This window comes from Cupressus sempervirens, chromosome 3 (genome assembly GCF_028749045.1).
Source record: "Cupressus sempervirens isolate cs-2001-9-10 chromosome 3, ASM2874904v1, whole genome shotgun sequence".
NCBI lineage: Eukaryota > Viridiplantae > Streptophyta > Pinopsida > Cupressales > Cupressaceae > Cupressus > Cupressus sempervirens.
In genome coordinates this window covers 560174027-560196833 of record NC_143120.1, presented here as the reverse complement: position 1 = coordinate 560196833, position 22807 = coordinate 560174027, and the positions used below count along the sequence as shown (strand labels likewise).

The 22807-nt window shown below is 34.7% G+C and overlaps 1 protein-coding gene across 1 annotated transcript in view; it reads right to left on the bottom strand.

The window, feature by feature from the left end:
- Positions 1-16253: 16253 nt before the first annotated feature.
- The window catches only part of LOC149567651 (alpha/beta-Hydrolases superfamily protein), a 143428-nt gene continuing 136874 nt past the window's right edge, over positions 16254-22807 (bottom strand). Inside the window, exons 8-10 of the mRNA XM_089820901.1 lie at positions 18405-18522; positions 16809-16896; positions 16254-16687 (exon numbers count right to left, since the gene is read on the bottom strand). Of these exons, the coding sequence (XP_089677027.1) occupies positions 16419-16687; positions 16809-16896; positions 18405-18522 (475 nt within the window). The 3' untranslated portion in view covers positions 16254-16418. The remainder of the gene's footprint in view (positions 16688-16808; positions 16897-18404; positions 18523-22807) is intronic.

Below are 22807 nucleotides of genomic sequence, written 5' to 3'. Positions count from 1 at the left end.
ACTTGGCACTTCAATGTATTCAAAGTAAGATCTCTTGTGATTTATGTTTTACTTTGGATGTGTTGATATCATGTTTAGATGATGATTAGTATGTTACTTGATGCATTCCTTTATCATGATGTTGTATCATATTGTTAGATGAGGTTTCTTACCACTACTTTGGATTAGAATGCTATTGGTAGATTAGCATGTTGGATTTATTTGTTCTTATGATGTTATTTGTGGGTTATTGGTAAGAATGATCTCATGATACAACTCCAACTATCTAGTTGGCAATTTGAGATTCATGCTCGGGGGATGGCTAGGGCCTTTGAGATCTCATGATGCAATTATGGATGGGAGGAAATTAGCAGGGTTGTTTTAAGTTCGGTGGCTCTTGTTGGTGTTTTGTTTCTTGAGTTAGTTGATTTATGCACATGTATGTTCACTACGATGTTGCTTTTTGCATGATTACATTAGATTCTTGGATTAGATATTATAGTTGAGATGTTAAAATTATGTGATCTTCCTGATCCTTTCGAGTGTTTATTCCTTGACTATTATGGATCAGACACTCCCTAGTGTGGAGGTTCTAACTCTTTTCCTCTTCTGACTATTTGTTGGGTTGTTTATAGAAGCTTAGTATTGGGTGATATTGGAAAAGTATCACACAACTATAGAAAGAAATATCATGTGATACATCGTGCGACACTGGTAAAGTATTACATAGTGGCAGTAAGGTTTATCGCGCGATACTGGAAAGTATCGCCCAGTAGTATTGTATAGTTTTGTACGATGCTGGAAAAATATCGCCTAAATTCTATGCCAAAACCTGCTCAGGAAAAAAATAGGTATCTCTTGAGTTGTTGGTTGAGAATTGAAGGGTGTTTTGGATACCCTCTTGGGTTGCGCCCCTTCTTAGGTTTTGACAGGTTAGATATTAATGGTTTCTTGTTTGCGTAAACTTTCATAGTTGGTATTGGATGCGTTGGTGAGCAGTGACGCTTGGAGATTCATTGGATGTCTGAATTGTTTGGTTATGTCTTTCATTGCAATCTTTTGATCGATTGCATGTAGATGTTGTTTGAATCCATGCTTATTAATTTGTTAAAAAATGTATTGGCTTTTATTTATCCTTGTCCCAAGGATCTCCGAGCGGGACATTACAGATAGAGTCTAAAGGGAATATTTTAGCAATTGAATTCTAGTTTTTTAACTTAGTAATGAGCCCTTCCATCTAGAAAGTTTATTTTTGAACATGTCAATCAAGGATCCCTAAAAAAAATCTTGTGGTTTCTATCCAAGTGGGAGAATCAAATAGGAAGATGAGAGTTCATAAAATGTACATCCCAAGATATTAGATATCTTCCTTTGTCTCTCTACAAGGCTATTAGTAAAATAGAGAAAACTTTTGTTCCTATTAATTAATTATCAAATGGCCTCGCTATAAGTGTTAAGGTATTCCTATACTTGTTTGCTCCTTTCATTGTAGAGGATCCCATCATAATAGTTTCATCAAAAAATTATTCACGTAAGCAAGTCAAAGATAAGGAGAGTTTGACAATTTGAATAACACCTCGATGGATTTACTTTTGCACTAACTTTCCAAGGATTTCATCCATTATAAAAAATAAAATTGGAGAAATAGGATCTCCCTTCCTTAAATCTCTAGAAGGCTTGAAAAAATTGAAGGGGGTATCCTTGATAAGGACAATTGAGGACTGAGAATAGATGAATTGTTTAATAAGTTGAATCACCATCGCACTAAACCCAAAAGCCTAAAGGATGTTGAATAGAAAGGACCAATCAACACAATCATAAGCCTTGGATAGATCTAACTTGATTAGAAATTCTTGATTCTTTGAGCAACCCAATGATTTGGATATTTTCATGGACCATGATGATGGAAACTACAATTTATCTGTCAAGAACCAAACCATTTTTCTATAGGGAGATAAGCTAATGAAGAAAAGATAGGATTTTGGACATATGCACTTAGAAAAAAAAAATTCTAGAAATAATTGTAGAGGCTAATAGGTATGAAGTTTTCCATAGTATCAAAACTTGTTTTTCAATAAATAAGAACAATTAAACTAGCATTGATCTCCTTCAATAAACATTTAGAACCAAATAATTTTGTGATTGCGTAAAAAATAACATTTTCAACAATTTGTTAAAACTATTGAAGAAAAGAATAGGGAATTCGCCAAAGCTATGGGATTTCTCCCCTTCAAAAGAAAAGGCAACTCTCTTTATCTCCTTGATGGGATAGCACAAAGGAACTTGTTATGATCTTCAATCAGAGTGGTTGAGATTGGCATCAATAGACATCACATCAAAGAAGAAGGGAACATTATCTTGTCAAATTTTGTCCTCTTTATCCAATTTTCTCCTATCAACATTTATGCAAGATTCTATTAGCCACTTTTTGTTTGAGGACAAACATGTACAAAGATCTAGTATATCTATCACCTACAAAGTACTCAAGATCTCTCTTTCTAGAACACCTATTCCTTTGCATTGATATCATTGTATTTAACTAGGATTTCATTCTCTTTAGCCATAGCTTCCTTGGTATAACCTTTGAAATGAATTTTGTCTTGATTATCACTTAACTCTATTTGAATATATTCCTTTGAAGTAAAATGGTCCCTAAAAACCTCTTTGTTTTGTCTTCTCACTTTATCCTTTACTTGTCTCAAATTTTTAGCCACTATAAACATCATAGTCCAATCAATTTTTTAATTCAACCAATTCTTTATATATATATATTTTTCTAGATTACCATGTGAGAGCAACATTTCTAAAATCTAAAGAGAAAGTATATCTTACCACTACTTGGATCTAGAAATAAAGAGATAGGAAAGTGATTTAGAAGAGAAAAGAGAGAGACCAACAATACCTGATTAACCAGTCAAGTGAGACCAACACTCTATCTATGTACACCTGAATCATCTCGCTCCCGATTATTCTAGTCCTCCAAGTGAAAAAGTCACCTTAAAGATCAACATCCATTAAGACCCAATTATTAATTGTTTCCATCATTTCTAACTTACTATCAATCTCGACTTGGGATCCTCTCAATTTTTTAATGTTTTGAAGGAAAGTATTAAAGGTTCCCATTATGATCCAACCACTTGATGTAAAATATTTCCAAAAAGCATCAAACCTATTCCAAAATACGACTCACACACTCCTTGTATTAGAGGCATAAATGCTAGACAAAGTCCAAGTAAAACCATCTCTAATATTGTGAAACCTAATGTTAACCATATTATCTCGAGCATGCATCAATTCTCCCATAGTGTGCTTAAGGTTCCAAAAAAACAACTATCCCTTAGAGGCTCCCTCTGAACTACAACCAGGAACTCTACAACTTTTAAAATCTTTAATTTTTCAACTTTGTCACTTGACATCTTGGTCTCCTATATTAGAATAATATCCAATTTATGATCTCTACCAATATTCCTATAAACACTCTTCTTGTGAGTGTTAATAATCCCTCATACATTCCATGAGAATATTTTCATTTTTTAGGTGAAGAATGTACCTTCTAGCTGATTAACTATTTGTCATCAACTATATTTGGTCTTCTCTCTTGTTCTTTGATTTGTTTCTTTGTTGAACTTGAAACACTTTTAGGAGTTCCAATGCCCACCCACCTTAACTCTATTCCTACTAGTTATACTGCACTAGGTTGAGGATGCAAAATATTGGCTCTCCCCTCCAAATTTTCCTGAGGTTGAAGAACAATGTATACCTTTTTTCCCTTTCTTACTCTCTTCTTTTGTCTTGGGAAATACATTATTAACACCATTTTCTATAATTCATTTATTTTATTTGTCTTCCCTTATATTGTTCCCAAGCAATGTCTCATCCCCTCAAGATTAAGAGTGGTTGATTTCCAAAATCAAAAGTGTTCAAAGAGAACTCAAACCCCAAAACTATACAAGGTCATAAACCCTCCATTTTCATTATTTGTTGGCCTTGCTCATCTTTTGTTCCCTACATAATTGTGGCTCTCCTCAAGTAAAGAATCCTCTACTCTTAAGGGAATGCATCATTTAGTATTCTCCTTATTTATTGATCCCATAGTTTCAAGAGTCTCCCCTATCTCCAAGGATTTATTATCCCCATTAGCCTTATAGAATCTACATGTGAAAAGCACTTGGGCTCCTGATTGCCAATAACCCCATCCATCTAAGATTCTATAGATGGTGAGGTGTTATAGGGTAAAGGCTCATGGGAATCATCCCCCAGATTCTTATCTTGAGTTTTGTTATTTGGGGGTGGATTCATAGCTACTTTGTGGTTGTCTTTCCCAATGATAGATTCCTAAAATTTATAGGTATGTTTGGTTTGTGGAAGATGACAGGAATTGGCTTTTTCAAAATATGGATTTGAGAAATTTTGCATTTGTTTCAAAATTGGAAAAATGGAATTAGAATACCGGATTTCTAATTTTGTCTCAAAGCTAGGTTTTCTGACTTCCTAGTAGTGAGTAGGAATTAGAAATCAAAATCTACTTATGTTTTTTGAGGAGTGTAAAAATAATAGATTGGACTACTTTTTAGAGTCTTCCTTCAACTGCAAGCTTATGCATAAAAATGTATCTTCACACTCATCTTCTGAGTGAAACAAATAGTTCAAGTAAAATACCAAAAATAGGATTGAAGCTTTGCAAAACCTTGATTTGGCTAAATTGAGATTTGTAGAAATCTCAATTTCTACAATTCCACGAACCAAATGGACCCTAAAGGATTTGTTCTCTTTCCAAAAAAAACTTTGTTCAAAGGGTTTAGATTGTTTTTCCTTCTTTGAAATCTTCTCCTTGATCACATTCTCCAGGTGCACTTTTTGGCCCAACAACGCGTCTTCTTGCAAACAAAGCAAGCAAATGGAAGGGTCTCAAATTCAACTGGCTACATCAAACACATTTTTGCAAAAAAATCTAGTTTTGGATGTTGTCATTAAATTAATGGACAATAGCTCACCAAAAGAACAGGTCGAGTCCTTAAACAGATCCTCATTCCAATATTCCAAGGGTAACCTTGGGAGCCTAACCCACACAAGAGTGGAAGAAAAGATAACATCATTCAATTCCAAAGTTTGGGGTTTATTTTTGAAGAGCCAAAGATGCTTCCCAATAAACCAAGGTCCTTCGCATAATATTTGATAGATCTTCATTATTAGAAAAGCATAGTCATTATTTTAATTTGCCCCTTCAAATGCCATTTCTTTTTGGTAAAAGTGTGCACCACATCTATATTGGCTCTTAGACCCATAAAGTTGGCTAACAAAGATAAAAACTATCAAAGAGAGTGTCATAGAAGATATCAAATGATCTATTACAAGATCAAGGACAAAATTGGCAAACATACCAATTGTTGGGTCAGAGATGACATTGACCCGAGGAGAGCGAGAGTTTCCATTTGGCTCTATTCCAAAGAGGGACAACCAAGAATGACCCACATGTTTTTCCTTATCTTCCCCATAAATTTCATTCTTTAACTAGTTTTCCTTTCCCCCCACCCAAAGTTATACTTTGTTGGCATCACACTATTTAGAAACCCCCTGCCCCTCTAGGTCCAACCTCACTACCCTATAGGTCCCTATCCTTGGGATCTTTGTTGCCTTCCTTCTCCTTAATTTATTCTCCTACCTTCTGACCTTTTTTTTTGTAAAGGTTCATGCACCAAACCAATATCTTGAACAAAAAAATTGCAAACTTTAGCATTTTCAAGCCTATTAAATATTATTTTATTTTCTATTCCTCCACAAATGGTCATGATTAGAAAAGTATCCCATTATAATATTTTACTAGTCTATCAGGATGAGAAAACTAGGCCAAGTAATCTTCCACAAATTCACAAGAAATAAGTGGACATCACAATAGCATATGAATACATTGTTGAATATATTTGAAAGGTAGAATAGGCATATTTGAAGGTGAATTGGTTTGTGCAAGAAGGCAGTAAGATGTAGGATTATTAAATAATACTAATCTAAATTACAAGACAAGAAACCAAAACACACTTATATTTTCTCAAAGGTACTTTATATTATTATTTTTTTAATAAAATGAAGTAAATTTAGAAATGTTGAACCTGTTAAATATTAATTTATTTTCTCAATTCCTCCACAAATGGTCATGATTGGAAAAGCATCCCTTTTTAATATTTTACTTGTATATCAAGATGAGAAAACTAGCCCAACCAATCTTCCACAAAATCACAAGAAAGAAGTGGACATCACAACTAGCATTTGAATACATTGTTGAATAAATTTGGAAGGTAGAATAGGTGTATTTGAAGGTGAACTAATTTTTGTAAGAAGGTAGTTGTGGGATTGTTAGACAATACTAATCTGAATTACAAGACAATAAAATAAAAAAGAACTACTAAACTTATATCAACAATTAGGATCAAATCATACTTTATTATTAATTTTTGAGTAGTATATGTTTAAATATGTATTCCTAGCATATGTTGCAATGTCATGTTTAAATGTACAATTTCTTACATATTAATATGCAACATTAGATGTAAGTAGTAATATCCATTTTTAGTTTATTCACCAAATAACAATAATCAAAACAAAGTAATTGAAGGAATGAATATAAGAGGAGGGAACTGATATAGACTACCTCGTGCACCACTTTGTGAAGGGCGGATGGTAGAAGGCCACAAAATGGCAAGAGAGCCAACATATCTTCTCTTGAGCCTAGGGTAGAGAGGATTGCTTTGGGCACCATATTGTAGCTTTCCCTCCAAACTCTACATGATTTGAATGTTGGGATGTATTCAAATAAATTTCAATAAAATAAGATGGCATGAATAAAAAAGGCAAAATATTAAAATAAAGTATGACACTACCTTGTGAAGGATGGATGGCAGATTCCACCTAAGGCCAATGAGTATGGTATATATTCTCTTGGTCCTATGATATAGCCATGCTTATATGATTCAAAGGATTCTATGTTATATGACTCAAATGATTTTTTAAAAAAATGCTCTTTAGCCTTAGTAATTATACTAGTTATTATTTTATGACTTGTACCTTCAACAAGGATCTTTCTTTATTTTAGATTCTTTGGGTACAATAATAACTCAACTGCATTATATTCCCTATTCTTTCAAAATTTGTAGTTCAAAATATTCTTTATTTATTAAAGATATACCATTTAGATGCCTACTACGTAGACTTTTCCATTAAACCAAGTGCACATTGACAACCCTCTGAAAGTTGGGGTAGATGTATTTACCAACATTACATGACTATGTGAGCCCTTCAAGGACTATGTGAGTCCTCAGGTGAGGTAGTGTTCTAGAGGTTGGTGGTCTCCTGCCTTGGACTTAGTCAAGTCTTGGGTGAGTTTCCATGGATTTACTAGACTCGGTTGTCCCACTGGTCTAGCTTTGTTGTCATCCAACATAAAAAGTTCAACAAAAAAAAATATTTATTCTTTTCTTCTTTTTTTTTTTCAAATGTATTGCATGTCTCAGACCTAAAAAGTTCATTCTATCAAGTGTAAACACAAACAAGAGAGAAAAAAGGCAAGAGAGAAGAGTATTGGAGTTTTGGGCAGTTGGCTCTCTCATATATTAGTTGTTGATTGTTTGTGGCACTTTGTAACTTGTATCTATGAAATGAGAGGTTGGTGGTCTCTAGAGGTATAAAAGAAGCATGTGGAGTAGGCTTCTACAAGCTTGAGTTGAATTTTCATTTTAAGAGAAAATTTGAAGAGGCAAATTATAGTTCTTTGTGTTATTTTGTAAATTTTTTACATTCATAAATCATTTTTTAATTTCCATTTGTTAGATTTGTTATATTTCATGTTGACAAAAACTTAAAAAGTAAGATTCCCTAGTGTTTGTAAATTTGATTATTATAGATGCTGTTTTTTATATAATATATTGCAGTAGCAACATCATGTCTCAACCCGAGGGTAGTGGATCTAGGCCTAAATTTAACCCTGGTAATGACCCTGTTGCAGTATCAAGGTATAAGACTTGGAAACATGTTATTCCTAGCAAAAAAAAGGAGTTGTTACATGTTGGCATGGTATTGTAACATAGAATGGTGGAGGCATTATAGGAAATAAACATAATTTTTTTTTAAAATGGCACTCGCGTCTACTCCTGCTTCCACTTCTACTCCTACTTCATATGATTAGGCTTCTTCCTTTGGTGAAGATATTGCTGGATGTGAATGTCGGTCTTCTCCTATCCTTTCTCAGGCGACCTTTGGGGCAAGGTTTTGCCCTTTGCCTATGGCGGGGGGTGTCCGCTTTGCAGCATTTCAGGCTAGGGCTTCTCTTGTGGTTCATGTTGGGCAGGCTATTCATTCCCCAGGAGCTGTCGGTGGTTTGGCCATTTCTTATGCAAATGTGGCAACCTATGAGGGTGGTTAGGTTGTGCATCTCGGCCTTGTGCTGTTGTGTCTGTTGTTGTAACCCTATTATGATCAATCTAGAGTCTAAACTTCTCCTTTACAACTTCCATTTTTTGTTTTAGGGGTTTTTGGCCCTCTTTGTCAGATCTACATGCTTGGATTTCCAATTTTTGGGAGCCTATCATCTCAGATTTAGTCCAGATTTTCCCTGTGGCAAGGGGCTTTTTCATTGTGAATTTTGCTACTATCGATGATTGAAATGCCACCCTTCAACGTGGTTTCTCTTGGGAGGAGAGGTCCCCCTTGATGGCCAAACCTTGGTATGTGGATTTTGATCAGTCGATTGAATCCTTTATCAAGATTCCTCTATGGGTAAGGTTGCCTAAGCTTTCCCTTCACTTATGGTTGGATTTTGTCTTGGAGGTTGTGGGGGAGGCCCTTGGGGATTTTTTGTTGGTTGATACCATGTCTTCCAATGTGTTTCAGACAATGTATGCTCGTATCCTTGTGGAGATTGACAGCGCTTAGGAATGATTAAGCTAGCCTCTCCTAATGGCTCTTGGATTCAACTTCTTGATTATGAGGGAATTTCCTTCAGATGTAGGAAATGCCATAAGACTGACTACCTCGCTGCATGTTGCTCCTTTGAAAAGATTAGATCGAAGAAGTCACCTTCTTGGCGGAAGGGGGTTTCAGATGATCACTACATAGTTTAGAAAGCTCCCTCTATTGGGGAGGGGCTAGGTGTTTCTTCTCAGGATTCTTTGGTGGAGGATTTTGTTGCTGCTTCTAATGATTTAATTGTTACTCCTATGACAGTGACCAATACAGTTGTCCCTCCCTTGGATTCTGCAATTGTTGATACGATTGTTGCCCTGCTTGTGGCTCTATCTTAGGTCGTAGTTGTCCCTTCTACTGTTGTGGTCCAGATTTTGAGTGCTGGTGGTTTTTTTTTCTCCTACTGTGAGGGTTTTGAGGGCGGTTTGTGGTGTGGATGACTTTGCATGGTAGAAGGTTGCTGGGTTGGTGGAGGATGGGTGCACAACAGTAAAAGAAAAAAAGGTCAGGCCTCCAATCCACCATTTGATATGTCTTTACGCTCTCAAAAGACAGGACCGAAATGTAAATCTTGAGGCTCGCTTTTCTTAACCTACTGCTCACTTGTTCTATTTGAGATTGTCCTAATTTGTTTGGCTCTCTTGGCCTTTTTGGCTTGTTGTTTCTTTGTAGTTTGACAAGGTTCAAGATTTGGAACCATGGGTTTTATGATCCCATACAAAACCTGTTAAGGTGGTAGTAGTGTACTGTGTTATCTGTGAGGCCACCCTGGTCACCTTGTTTTTGGTGGGTGACCTATTTCACCTTTAGAAAGTTGTATTTTTTGTTTGGGCTTCATTGACAATTATTTGATCTGTAAATGGTTTCAGGCCCCCTTCAAAACTTGTTTTCCTTAATAAAAAACATATTGAAATAACACCTTGCACATATACCAAGGTGTAATGCATGCAAAGCAGTACCCCAAGATATCATACATGATTTGCAAGCTCTTTTAGAGGCATCTCAAGAGAAGAAAGAATTAAGAAAGAAGCAACATGAAGAGATGACATGGTTAGCTAGAAGTGGAGAGGGGCTCTTAAGTTATCTTTCCCTAGTTCCACCTACTAGTACTACTGGTTCCTCAAGTGTGAGCATTGGGCCTCTAATTTGTAGGCAAAAATCCACACTATATTCCAATTTTGTTCCACGCAAAACTCCAAGTGCACAATCATGCCCAATTATTTTATTTGTATGTCTTACTTCTCTTGCTTTAAAGACTTGAGAAATTGTATGTCTTAGTTCCATTACTAATATTAACTTAATTAATAAGTATACTTATTTGTTTATTTAATTTGATTTAGGTCTCCTTATTGGAAAATTGTGATAGATGTTACTATTTGAGGTCCAAGATTCAAAGCCCCTAATCATGAGAAGCTAAAATGTCCAATTTTGACTCGACAAATGGCTAGTGTAAAAGTTGAAATTGAGGATTAGAATAAAGTATGGAGGATGAAGGGTTGTACCATCAGAACCAATGTTTGGACTTACAAAAGAAATAGAACACTGCTGAATTTTCTTGTCTCCTCATCAGGTTATTCGATATTGTACTTAGAAAGTTAGAAGTTAGTAACCTAACAGTAAATTGATCATTGAACTTAATTGCTTCCAATGCCAATAGAAAGTAAGCCATCCAGTGGTATTCAACACCCATAAAACTGCTAAATAAAAAGCATCCCAGGCCAAAATATCGCAATTACGACCCTATCTTGGACCATTGCAAGGAAAACTAAAACCAAAATCTTTCATATCAAGCATACTTAGAACTGTGTGCATCTAAAGCACCTTTTACTAAAATTAGTGTAGTTGTATGCAAAACTAGAGCAATAACATGATGAACCAAAAGGTCTTGATCATTGTACTAATTTTTTTAATTGTTTCTTAGGCGCCATAATGTTTTTGGAATCGATTGATGCCTCAAAGAAAACAAAAAATGCAGAGTATCATTATGAGGTAATGAAGGAAGTCTTGAAGAAGTGGGTGAGGAGAATGTGGTGTAAACAATTATAGATAATGCAACAAAAAATGTTAATGCAGGTAAACTTCTTATGTAGAGGCACTACCACTTGTTTTGGACCCCTTGTGTTGCTCATTACATTGATCTCATGTTGGAGAATCTTGATTCTTTAGATAAAAACATGTGTAGAACAAGGAAGAAATATTTGTAAATTCGTATCTAACCATTGCTTGGGTCCTCAACCTTTTGAAGCAACACACAAAGCAAAAAGAGTTGTCTCATCCAAGGGTCACTAGATTTGCAACAAATTGTCTCGCGTTACAATCCTTGCTCAAGTCAAAGGTCAATTTGGAAGACATGCTTATATGTGAGGAGTGGACAAGATCATCATATGCAGAGGAGCAACATAACAATTGAGACAACTAATCAAGTTTTTTAAGAGAGTGACTTTTCGTAATCGATCAAGGAACATGTGGAGGTAATTTTCTTTTCATCCTCATTTCCATTTCATCATTTTTGGCAAACAATTTTTTATGCTCATTATTCATTGTTCACTTTTAAAAACAGAAGTTAAAAGATAAAGCTTAATGTTTGACCTTTCACAATAACTATAAGTAAAATAGCCTCTTATTGTTTTCCTATGGATTGTTGATGGAGTGAAGCCCTTAATGGGATACAGTTATGAGGGCATGGATAGGGTGAAAAAGGTCATTCGAGTTTTTTATGTAGGGAATCAAGACAAATATGCTTCTATATATATAGAATGTCATCGATAGGCGATGTGGCACAAGCTACTTCATAAGCCTATACATGCAGTTGCCCACTTCCTTAATCCAACATACCAATTTTGCCCCACTTTCAAGGGTGATAACGAGGTGTGGAGTGACCTCTATGATGTTATAAAGAGCGAGTGTAACCCAAAGAAACAATTGGACTAATTATACTCCGTGAGATAGAAATGTATAAGAAAGTACAAGGAGATCTATTTGCACGAGAGTTATGCAAGAAAAATTGAAGAGAGTTGATGCCTAGTAACAACCTATGATTCTAAATTCTAATTTGTAATTCTATTATTAGTTTAGATTGATAAAGTCGAAGTTGTTATAGAATTGATTTATATTTTTCTCATTTCAGATGAATGGTGGAAGATGTTTGGTACTAAGGTGTCAAATCTACAGAGGATTGCAATTTGTATCTTGCACCAGTCATTTAGTGCTTCAGAATTGGAGTTTGATCCGACATATACACTCCAAGTTGCACAATAGGTTGTCACTGAATATGTTGAATGATCATCTATTTTGTTCACTACAACATTTGCTTTCATCACAAACAAAGCTTGGGCATCGATACATCGCCTATTGTATTAGACAAGGGACCTTAAGCAGGGTGCAACACAAAGATTGGTGATCCTATCTTAAGTGATGAAGATTTTGAGTAGGTTGATCAGGTGGATTGAGAGGCAAAGGCAATAGAAATGGTAGTCGAGGCAGCTCTAGCACAAGACGACGTAGTGCAGGACACTGTGGTTCAACCTCAAACACAAGGAGTGAGGATGGTTCTAGTGTCCTTCACGACCTATCTTAGGTGCACACGTAGGAAGACAAACTTTATTACGAGTCTTTTTTTCATGAATATTGTAGACATTTGACACTGACACTATATTTCTATTATGTTATTTTGTATAACTTTAACTAATTTCCTTTAGAAATTTGCATTTACACTTTATGTGACCTATGCAAAATTGTGTATTGAGCAAAGTAGTTTCCATTTATCTCAATTATTGTGTATTTGATATTAATTTACCAAATGATGCATGAAAAAAAAGCTTTTAAATCCTTAATCTTTGAATTTCTTGGATTGTTTATTTGATGAGTTTGCGTATGAGCCCAATCTTGGCTTGCCGAGTCCAAGTCTTGTAACATTGGTATATACATGACTCGTGGGGTAAAATCTTCACCAACCCATAAACTTAAGCATTAACTGCAATACCAATTTAAGATCATGTTGTGCAATCGATAAAGGAATAGTAAAGCTCCACACCACCAAGAGGGGATTGGAATTCTGAAAGTCCTTTCACCCTCCATCTTGATGTCTTGTAGACTAATAGAAAAGGTGGTCCTTCCCTAATTAGTTTATTAGGGGAATTATTAGAGAGGGCGCAAGAAATAAAGTTGGGTGGGTGTGAGAGCATGTTACATCTACAATGTGGGGATCAAAGAACATGGCAACATAATAGACAACGTTTGTCGATCTAAAACACACACACACACACATAAATATATATGTATATATATATACACACACATATATACATGTATATTTATGTGTGTGTGTGTGTGTATTCACACACTACACACACACACACACACATATATTTATGTGTGTGTGTGTGTGTGTTGGAGGAGGGGGGGTTCAAGTTGTGCGAGCATGCACAGGAAAGTGTCGAATAGTGCAGGCAATAGATACGTGGCTGTGGTTCACAAACTCTTGCAACTTCGAGTGGGAACAGAGAAAAGTGTTCACTGAACTGAACATTTACATATTTACAAGACTAGCAAGAGATATTTTTTCTTGGTGGTCGTTGGTCTCAACTTCAAGACAACATTTAGAATGGAAACAAGTCTAACATCAATAGTGATGGGCATTCTAAATGAGATATGTTGTATCATTGCAAATGGTATTGTTTCTTCATAGAACTAAATACATATCACCCATCTAAGAGTCCCAAGAAGAGGTGACTTGAATATATGGATCCTATGCGAAAAGAGGCCCATTGCATCATGACATAGCCACTAGTTTTAGTTAGGTATTTATTTCTTTTTAATTCAGGTTAGCCCAATCTGATATAATGAAAGTATTTAAGAGTAATATGTCTGCCGACATGAAGTTGTGAAGATGGCATATTTCATCTTCCAAAACCATCTGGATTTTTTTTGTAATATATACAATATTTTTTTCTTAGCAAAATAATAATATTCACATATTCTAGAGTACTCTTGTAAATAACATTTTTATTCTTCATACCATGTCCAACCATTTGTTCCTTTCTTTTTGCATACCTTAATTATCATAACACACTATCAACAAAGTTTAGCTTGTTTCTCCAACCTAATAAATATGTAGACCACCTCAATCAAAGTATAATGTACAATATTGTTGATACTATATTTGATGGAACTACTTGCTCCCCACTCTTGTAGATATATCTTCTTTCAGGTAACTTTCATATAACATTATATTGTTGTAATTTCACCATTTGAAATCTATGGGCATGCAATCCATATCCCAAGTTTCATATTGTTTGCACATTATATACATGAATGGGAACTCTAATTCATCAAGTTTTAATTCCATAGCTATAATATCTTTTATTACTTAGGATACCTGTTAGATCAAAACAAAGTAAACAATGAATGCATTTACTATAAAAATAACATGCATACTTTATTCTCATATTATCTAATCTCTAAATATGTTTTTTTATAAAAATTATGGTAACCACTAGACGATATCTAGATATCTCTATCTCATCACTTTTAGATTACAACATATCAAGTAAACATTCATCTACTCTAGAAGCCTCCTTCAACAAGAAAGGGGAATTAGTTGACCATAGTCATAAGGGGTGAACTTGGCTTTGTCTACTTCTTGAGTTAAAGCTCAGTATATGGCTAATCATAGCTACAAAACCAAGACGAGTTAACATCAGCAAGTCCCATAAACTTTGCAAAGATTTGGCCTTCTAATCATGTGACCTAGATGTTCAACAAAACATATCCTTGCTCTAGAGATACAACCTGATTAAGAAAACACGTGACCTCTTGAAGCAAAAAAATCTCCCATTCTATAGTTTTTGTGTTTCTAAACTCTTTAAACTTGATTACAAAATGCTACTATGGCCTATGACTGGAAATGATACCCTCCTTGTGCAAACATGCCAAAAATGACTAATGAAATAAAGAAAATAGTGCTAACGTGATTTGTATTTTACATGCTAGTATCTCTAATATTTTAGTTCAAAACACGTGCCTTTGCTCGCATTTCCTCCACACAACCTGCTTGGATTTCCTACATAATTCAACTATTACGAATGGTGAAAACCAAAATAATAAGAGACATGAATTGGAAAGGAGTGCAAATGGAGTAAATAAAAAGCTTTAATTGCTTAAAATACTGCGTGGTTTTTTATGTTTTTTTTTTTGCAATTTGATTTTGCATCAAAGATTGTAATGCTTTGATTGAGTAGACTTAGGATGGTACGATTCGAGCACTAGAATTCCTACCCACCTGATGACTTCACCTACGTACCTAATGACAACATAGCCCCCAGTGAACCCATCTTTCCAACATGTAGGGGCTAGAGTTTAGTTTGTTGAATATAGTCCCCCCTTGCTCTTAAAGCTTCAATGGTTAGATTCCAAGAACCTCCAATACAACTATAGTTTCCCACCCAAGGAAAATCCAATACAATTATAGTAAGGGACTCCTCCCACCTAAACACCCATGTTATGTATAGAATATGGCCCTACACCCTATTGGTGCCTCTCCCCTCCCGATGCATGCATGCAAATGAAGATCCCAGTCACTCCTAGGTGTCATGTCTAGGCAAGTGGAGATGGCAAGGTGTAACATTGCCACTCATAAGCTTGCTTGGCTTTTACTTTTCTATATGCTGAACTAAGTTAGTTGTTCAAGGTGGGAGAAATGTATCTTCATTGAGATGAATATAGTTTAGTGATCAAGATGTTATAAAGAGGCTATTGGCTAGCCAACAAGCAATTGGGCTAATGGAAAAAAAAAAATCAGCCAAAGAAGTCAGAGATCAATAAAGTCTTGTAATCATAGGCATAACTAAAAGAATATACTATCATCCTCACCAATTGAATTCCCACACTTCGGTATCCATAATAGAGTTTTATTTACATAGTCTATCTATCATAAGTGTCAATAAAATACTTGTCATTTAATTAAATACCATGCATATGTATGGACCCTGATGGACATAAGGGCGAAAGCTAGAGTATACACACAAGAAATTATCATTTAAAGAAAAAAAATATTGTGCATCGTATCAAACAATATCCTATTTACATTTGTTTAAAGGAAGTTAACTACAACAACAACAAAAATCAAACATGAAAGGGTGTATACAGATCATTTTCACAATTGCTTAGAGGAAACTCCAAGATATTTAGCATTAATGAATTAGATGGGAACACAAATAAAATAAATTAATAACTTCAATTAACAAGATCCAAACAACATAGAATTAAAAGGTTAGAGATGAAATTTGAATCTTCTAAATAAAGAACATTTTAGGACAAATTAATAAGGTCCAAGAACATAGAATTAAAAGATAAGAGATGAAATTAGAATCTTTTAAATAAAGATCATCTTAGAACATCACTAAAACAAACAATTACAGGCTCAAAGGTGAAATTTAATTTTAAAAAATAAAGAACACGTGGGAGCTTCTTGGGCAACTTCCACCTAGCTAAAACTGCGACACAAATACACTTGGTTGTTTGCTTCTCGGGGAACATTGTTCATGAACATCTACAAGAGCATGACATGGATCAACTTTCTCCTTTCTGAAGCATATATAAAATTGTTGGACAAAATTCCACAATATCATAAATAATCCTAAAATATGAAATAACATCATCTTCAAATGTCTCCAAATGCTATAAAAGTTTGTAGAGGAAGGGGACTTGTCTTTTTTGACTGCTTGATATTGAGTTGATACATCTTCAACTTCCACCCCTGCCAAGGTAACTAGAATATCAATGATAACCAATCTAACATGCCAACACTCATCTACTCTGTAACTATTAAAAGCCAACCATAATAACTCGTCAATATTTTACGACATCTGCCTCATTACCATTTTCATGTTGAGGCAAGTTCACCCACTCTTGGGGACTCATGTTTAATTCCGATGCCTCAATGAGCTTAATAAGAGCTTGATTCACCTTATACACAAAAAAACATAAAAATCAGCTACACATGTTTGGAACACAAACATTTCTCAACATTCAAGAATAAGGACTCAAGCCTCTCATTATTAATTTACAACATTATCAAGAAAAGGCACTAGAGACTTGTCTTTAACATTATAGATGGAACAAGAAGTAAGCAAAAACGCCTAAAATCCATCCTAAGAAAAAAAACTCATCAAAAACTTGTCCAAAATACAAATGTTTTCGAGGTTGAGGTTGCGGTTTAGGTTGGAAAACTTGTCAAAATTGGTGACCTTGTCTGCACGCCAAAAGGAGACTGTAGTGGATCTATCTATTTCTTCAAAAAATTATTTTTTATAATTATAGTTAATGCAAATAAACCTCATTGGATCATTGGAGGTATGTCACCATCTAGGTACTCCCGTATTGCCAATTTCACCACTTCAATCAAATTAAAAGTAAATTTCTAGGTTAGTATGGGGACTCCTAATATGCTCTTCACTAATTTGGTTGCAATAAATAATTAGAATTTGGTATTGGTGTTATCCGTTATGAAGATCAAAACTCTGAATTAATTTAAGAGTCCATTGTCTCAAAATACTTTGCATTAAAAATCATTTAGAATTTGGTACTGGTGTTATCCGTTATGAAGATCAAAATTCTGAATTAACTTAAGAGTCCATTGTCTCAAAATACTTTGCATTAAAAATCATTTGTTCATCAACAAAGAAGTAAGCAAAAACACCTAAATACATTCTGAGAAAAAAACTCATCAAAAACTTGTCAAAAATACGAATGTTTGCAAGGTTGAGGTTGGATAACCCATTGGGGTTATTACATTTTTGTAGAATTTATATTTATTTAATTTAGTTGCAACACTTTGAGTTTTTTTTTTTTTCATTTTACACAATAGGCATACATTATTTTTTCTTCTTCTTTTCCTCTCCTCTCATTTCTCTCCTTTCTTTTCTCATATTTTTTGCATCACTCCCCTAATCCCACGCACTACCCCTTTGCTGTTTAGTTGGCCTTGGTCCGCTATTTAGTCAATTTCTCCTCTAGCTTACTATGCTGATGATGGATCATAGAGTATAACGTAGATTAAAAAGATAAACACAGTTAAAATTCAAAAGTCTTCACTGAATGTTAACATGGACAGCATAAACTCAACACCTTTGAATTAGTATATTTTTAATAGTATTAAAGTTAAGAGCATGAAAAATTAGCAGAAAAATAGTATTCATCTCTAAATTCATTGATAATTTTAATAAGTGCAAGGGTTGATCAGAACCTGGTACTTCCAAAAAGTTTCTCATGCATTTAAGGCAATAATAGAGAAACAATCAACACTAGAAAGTTTGGGTTTGGTTTCTTCCTTTTTAGCTGCTTCTTTGTTAGTTTTTCTGGTGTTCCTTGCCTTTTTTATGCGTAAACAATAGTATAAAGATATAATCTGTAGAGCCTAAAAATCACATCTGTCTGCAAGAAGTCAAGACCAACAATTGACGAACTAGATATACCTCTTCAGGTTTTTCATGGCTGACTAGATGTCCCCCATGAAGCTCCATCATCCTTGCTACTGGATGTAATTTTTTTGCAATCTTCCTTCCATGTGTCACTTGGGCAATAATATCATCCCTATAACATCAGTAGAAGAACCTAGTCAAATAGATGTAATAAAGAAGATACCATGGTAAAGGATATAACAGCTACCATAGTGAAGATATCAACTACATAAAAAGAATGATGCAGTGTCTCATTAAATGTTGTCAACAATAGCAGACACTAAAAATTATTTTTTGTATCCTTGAGCTCTCTCTCTTCCTGATAGTGGATCATGGAGTAGGACCCGAAATGCTGATGTTTAAAAAATTGATACAAAATTGTTCCCAGAAGCATACTATAAAGAAGATACCATGGTAAAGGATATAACAGCCACCATAGTGAAGAAATCAACTACGTAAAAAGAATGATGTAGTGTCTCATTAAATGTTGTCAACTGTAGACCCTAAAAATCATTTTTTGTATCCTTGAGCTCTCTCTCTTCCTGATAGTGGATCATGGAGTAGGACCCAAAATGCTGATGTTTAAAAAATTGATACACAATTGTTCCCAGAAGCATACTAGCACCAAAAACCATCCTACACAAACAAATTCCATACTAACATTTTCATCATTGTACTTGATTAGTCTGTCATGTCCCCCATTTGAAACCTTAACTATGATGTCCCCATCCTTTTCACATCATCAACCCTGTAACTCATTTTGTGATGTCTTTGGGCGAGACAAAATTGCAGAAGGATGGACAGTTCAAGTATGGTTGTTTCGAGGAAGTCTGATGTCATGTCATCCACTCTTCTCATAGTCAAAGATGATAACATAATCCATCATCAAAGTATTGAAGACAGAAGCATAAGGAAGAAATACAATCTGCTAAGATACCATTGTTGTATCAATGGATTGAGGTCATTATCACAATGAAGTAATAAACAGACCTCAGCAATGATAAACATCCAGAATTAGAGATTATCGAAATTGGGCACCCTGATTCTGTTTCTGCAATCACAGACTTATAAGAGAAGGCTTCCACATCAGCAAATAAATGCACGAATGGGACTGAGTATTGATCAATAGATTCAATAACATCAATGTATAATCATCAGAGTATAGAAATGAACATATAAAGTTTAATTTCGAGACAACTAATGATCTGAGAACATCATGCATACAAGTAGCAAGTAGCTAATACAATGAGGTTGGTCAAAGTTTTAAGAATAGTGATACAGGATTACATGTTATGATTGACTATGATAAAGGGGCAAAATCAGATAACCCTGGCAAGTACCGATGGTAGAAAAGAGAACATCAATCGTGATGGGAATAAACATAAAAAGCATGAAAGGAGCGATTTTGCCAACACTAATATATATCACCATCGTTCAAGGCTAGAATAGTGACTTGAGAGATTACAAACATAAAGTCATAGTCAAAAATATTGAAGAATGACTAGTTATTAACCACGAGTTGTTATTACAGAGAGCAATTATACAAACTATAATAACTTAAGGTCAGCAATTGTGATGAGAAGGCACTGGTTATGTATGGAGGCAGTGGTTACTAAAATCTAATCAATATTAGTCATGAAAGGATGCATTTAGCAAAGATGCAAGTGTAGTTGATAACCATGTTTGTCATGAAGTGGAGTAATTAATGAAGAAGGTGATTACGGACAGGCATGAGCCATGCCTCTTCCAACAAAACTAGTCATTCCAAGAATCCAAAGTCAAGGTATAAGAAGGCAATCTCCATCACTCATTCAATCATCGAAAGAATCAGAAAGGAATTAACTGAATTATTATTTATAATTGGTGCTCATTAAAGGTTACAAATCGCACTATATTGCTGGTGAGCATCATGTGACTGCAAATTATATCATAACTTATCTCTGTGTTAAATATTGCTTTACAAAACATTATATCTGAATTCTACCAGGAAATAGAGGCCAATATATGGTCTAATATATATGCTGTGGTGAATGTATGCATGTATATTATATCTGTTTATACTTGTCCCAATAGGGGTTCTTACAGTCTAATCCACTACTGATTAAACAAATATATTATTTAATTGATCCAGTTCATAAAAAGCTATTTAAATAAATATTATTTAAGTAGTCTAATACAATCTTGTACGTAAATTAAATAATGTCATGTTTTATCTCATATGGACAACTAAATTAATTAATATTAATTTATATTCCCTCCATCATTTTTTTAATGATATGGCCCACTAATTGCTTTTCTTTCTCATTCTTGTTAGCAGCTAATTATTTATGACTACTACTTTTTTTGCAGATTGAAACTCATCCCTTTATCCAAAATAGTTTTAAAGAACCTTTCATCTTCTCCATGATCCAAGGAAAATCATCATAATTATTCTTCACCTTCAATTTTCCAAACAAATCCTCACAAACCTTTAATGGAGGCGCAAGTTTCCCCAAAATGAATCCACCACCTTCAATAGGCACATGCTGCAGGGATTTCAAAGCAAATATTTTAGCAATCAAATTCCAACCCATTGAGCAAATCCACTTACAACAATGGAGACCTAACTTTCTTTCCAGGTGGGAGAATCCAATTCTACTTGGAAAAAGTGTGGGATAGGGCCCTCTAAAAGTCATGAACAAGGGGAACAAAATTATAGCATTCACCCACCCACGCCAAGCGAAGGGTGATGATTCCTAAACCCCGTCAACTTCCTTAGACTTCACTTTAGATAACTTTGCTCTTGGGTGAACTAGCTCTACCTCTGTTTTAACCGGCCTTGCCCCTACTTTTGCATCTGGAGTTGGATCCTAGCAAGTTGGTGGCTTTGCTCTTGCTAATAGATTCACTACTATTTAAATTGAAATGATGTTCGTATAACCACCTATCCATAGAGCCAGCAGCACAACCAACCACATCACCATAGCCAAAAACTAACCCAATAGCCGGAGCCAACAAGTAACCAGACAGCCCAAAGCCATCTATCTTCAGCCAAGCTAAACACCAAGCATACAAAGCCAGTAGCAAGGGGGGAAGACAAAACCATGAACTCTCATCATGTAGAAACTTCTTGGGTTGGTTTACCCATCATTTATCCCCTTCATTCAGCCCTTGGTCTATTGCAGTGGGGAGGGATAACCTCACCCCAACAAATCATAAGATTTAGCATTTACTAGACTCTCGTAATAAACGACCACCCTATGATCACCAATAAGAATGAAGAAACAAGATTCCTAGTCAATAAAACAACTTGTTGGTTTAAGTAATCATCCTACTATTATATAGGAAATCAAAATGAGCTGGACTCTTCCTAAACAAGATAGCACAAGAAGCAATGAGTACATGATGACTAAAAAGAAAGCTGAATATTTACAACAATGGAGTTCATATATGGTAACATTGTATATTACCATGTTTTCATTATTTAGTTAATATTGAGGTCATTGAGTCGTGTCATGAGCCCTTATTATAGATAATAGATAATGACCCCTAGTTGAGATAAACAAAGTCATATACATTGTTTTAAGTATTACTCTAATTTAATATCAAATCATGATTAACATCTCTAATTGTAATTGATCTATAATGACTAATCGGGAAAATCAATTAATAATAAATTTACCATCTAAAGATAATATAGATAAATATTGATATACAAATAGAATAATCATCAATAATGTTACTTCTAAATAAGTAATGTAATAATAATAATAAAATACTTCAATAATACTATATAACTAATGTTAATAACCGAATATTCGAATACTAAATTTCTAAGCATACTAAGTAACCAACGTCACCTTGTATTGTGCCAAGGGACACGACTGGTTAAGAGGGGGTGGTATTATAATAAGTACATAGAGGGGACCATCAGGAAAAAACACATATAACGTGGCACGAATAAAGGACGGGATCAAAGGTCAGGGGATATAGACAAACTTTGGTCCCGCTGAAAAAGTGTAAAAGAACAAACGTAAATGCTGAGTTGGCAATGATGCCATGTTGGGAAGACCAACGCTCATTTCACATTGACATGGTAAGACCCATTACCTTGGTCAAAACAATCAAGGGAGAGGATGCATAAAGAGGTCCTCATACATGTTGTGCAGTCTAATCATGCTATAAACCAAGACATGGCGTAATGCATAAAATGGAAAAAATATAAAGGGAATACCAACCATAGTACATTTATTGGTTATGATATATTTTATGCTTAACTATGATTGATAGGATTATATGATATATGCATGAAGATGTAAATATATAGCTATGTGCATAGTAAATAAATATATAAAGCATAATTTGTAATATGAAGTATAAACTAGAATTGCATTATATGAATATAAAGGAATTAAGATGGTTTTAACTAATTATTCTTA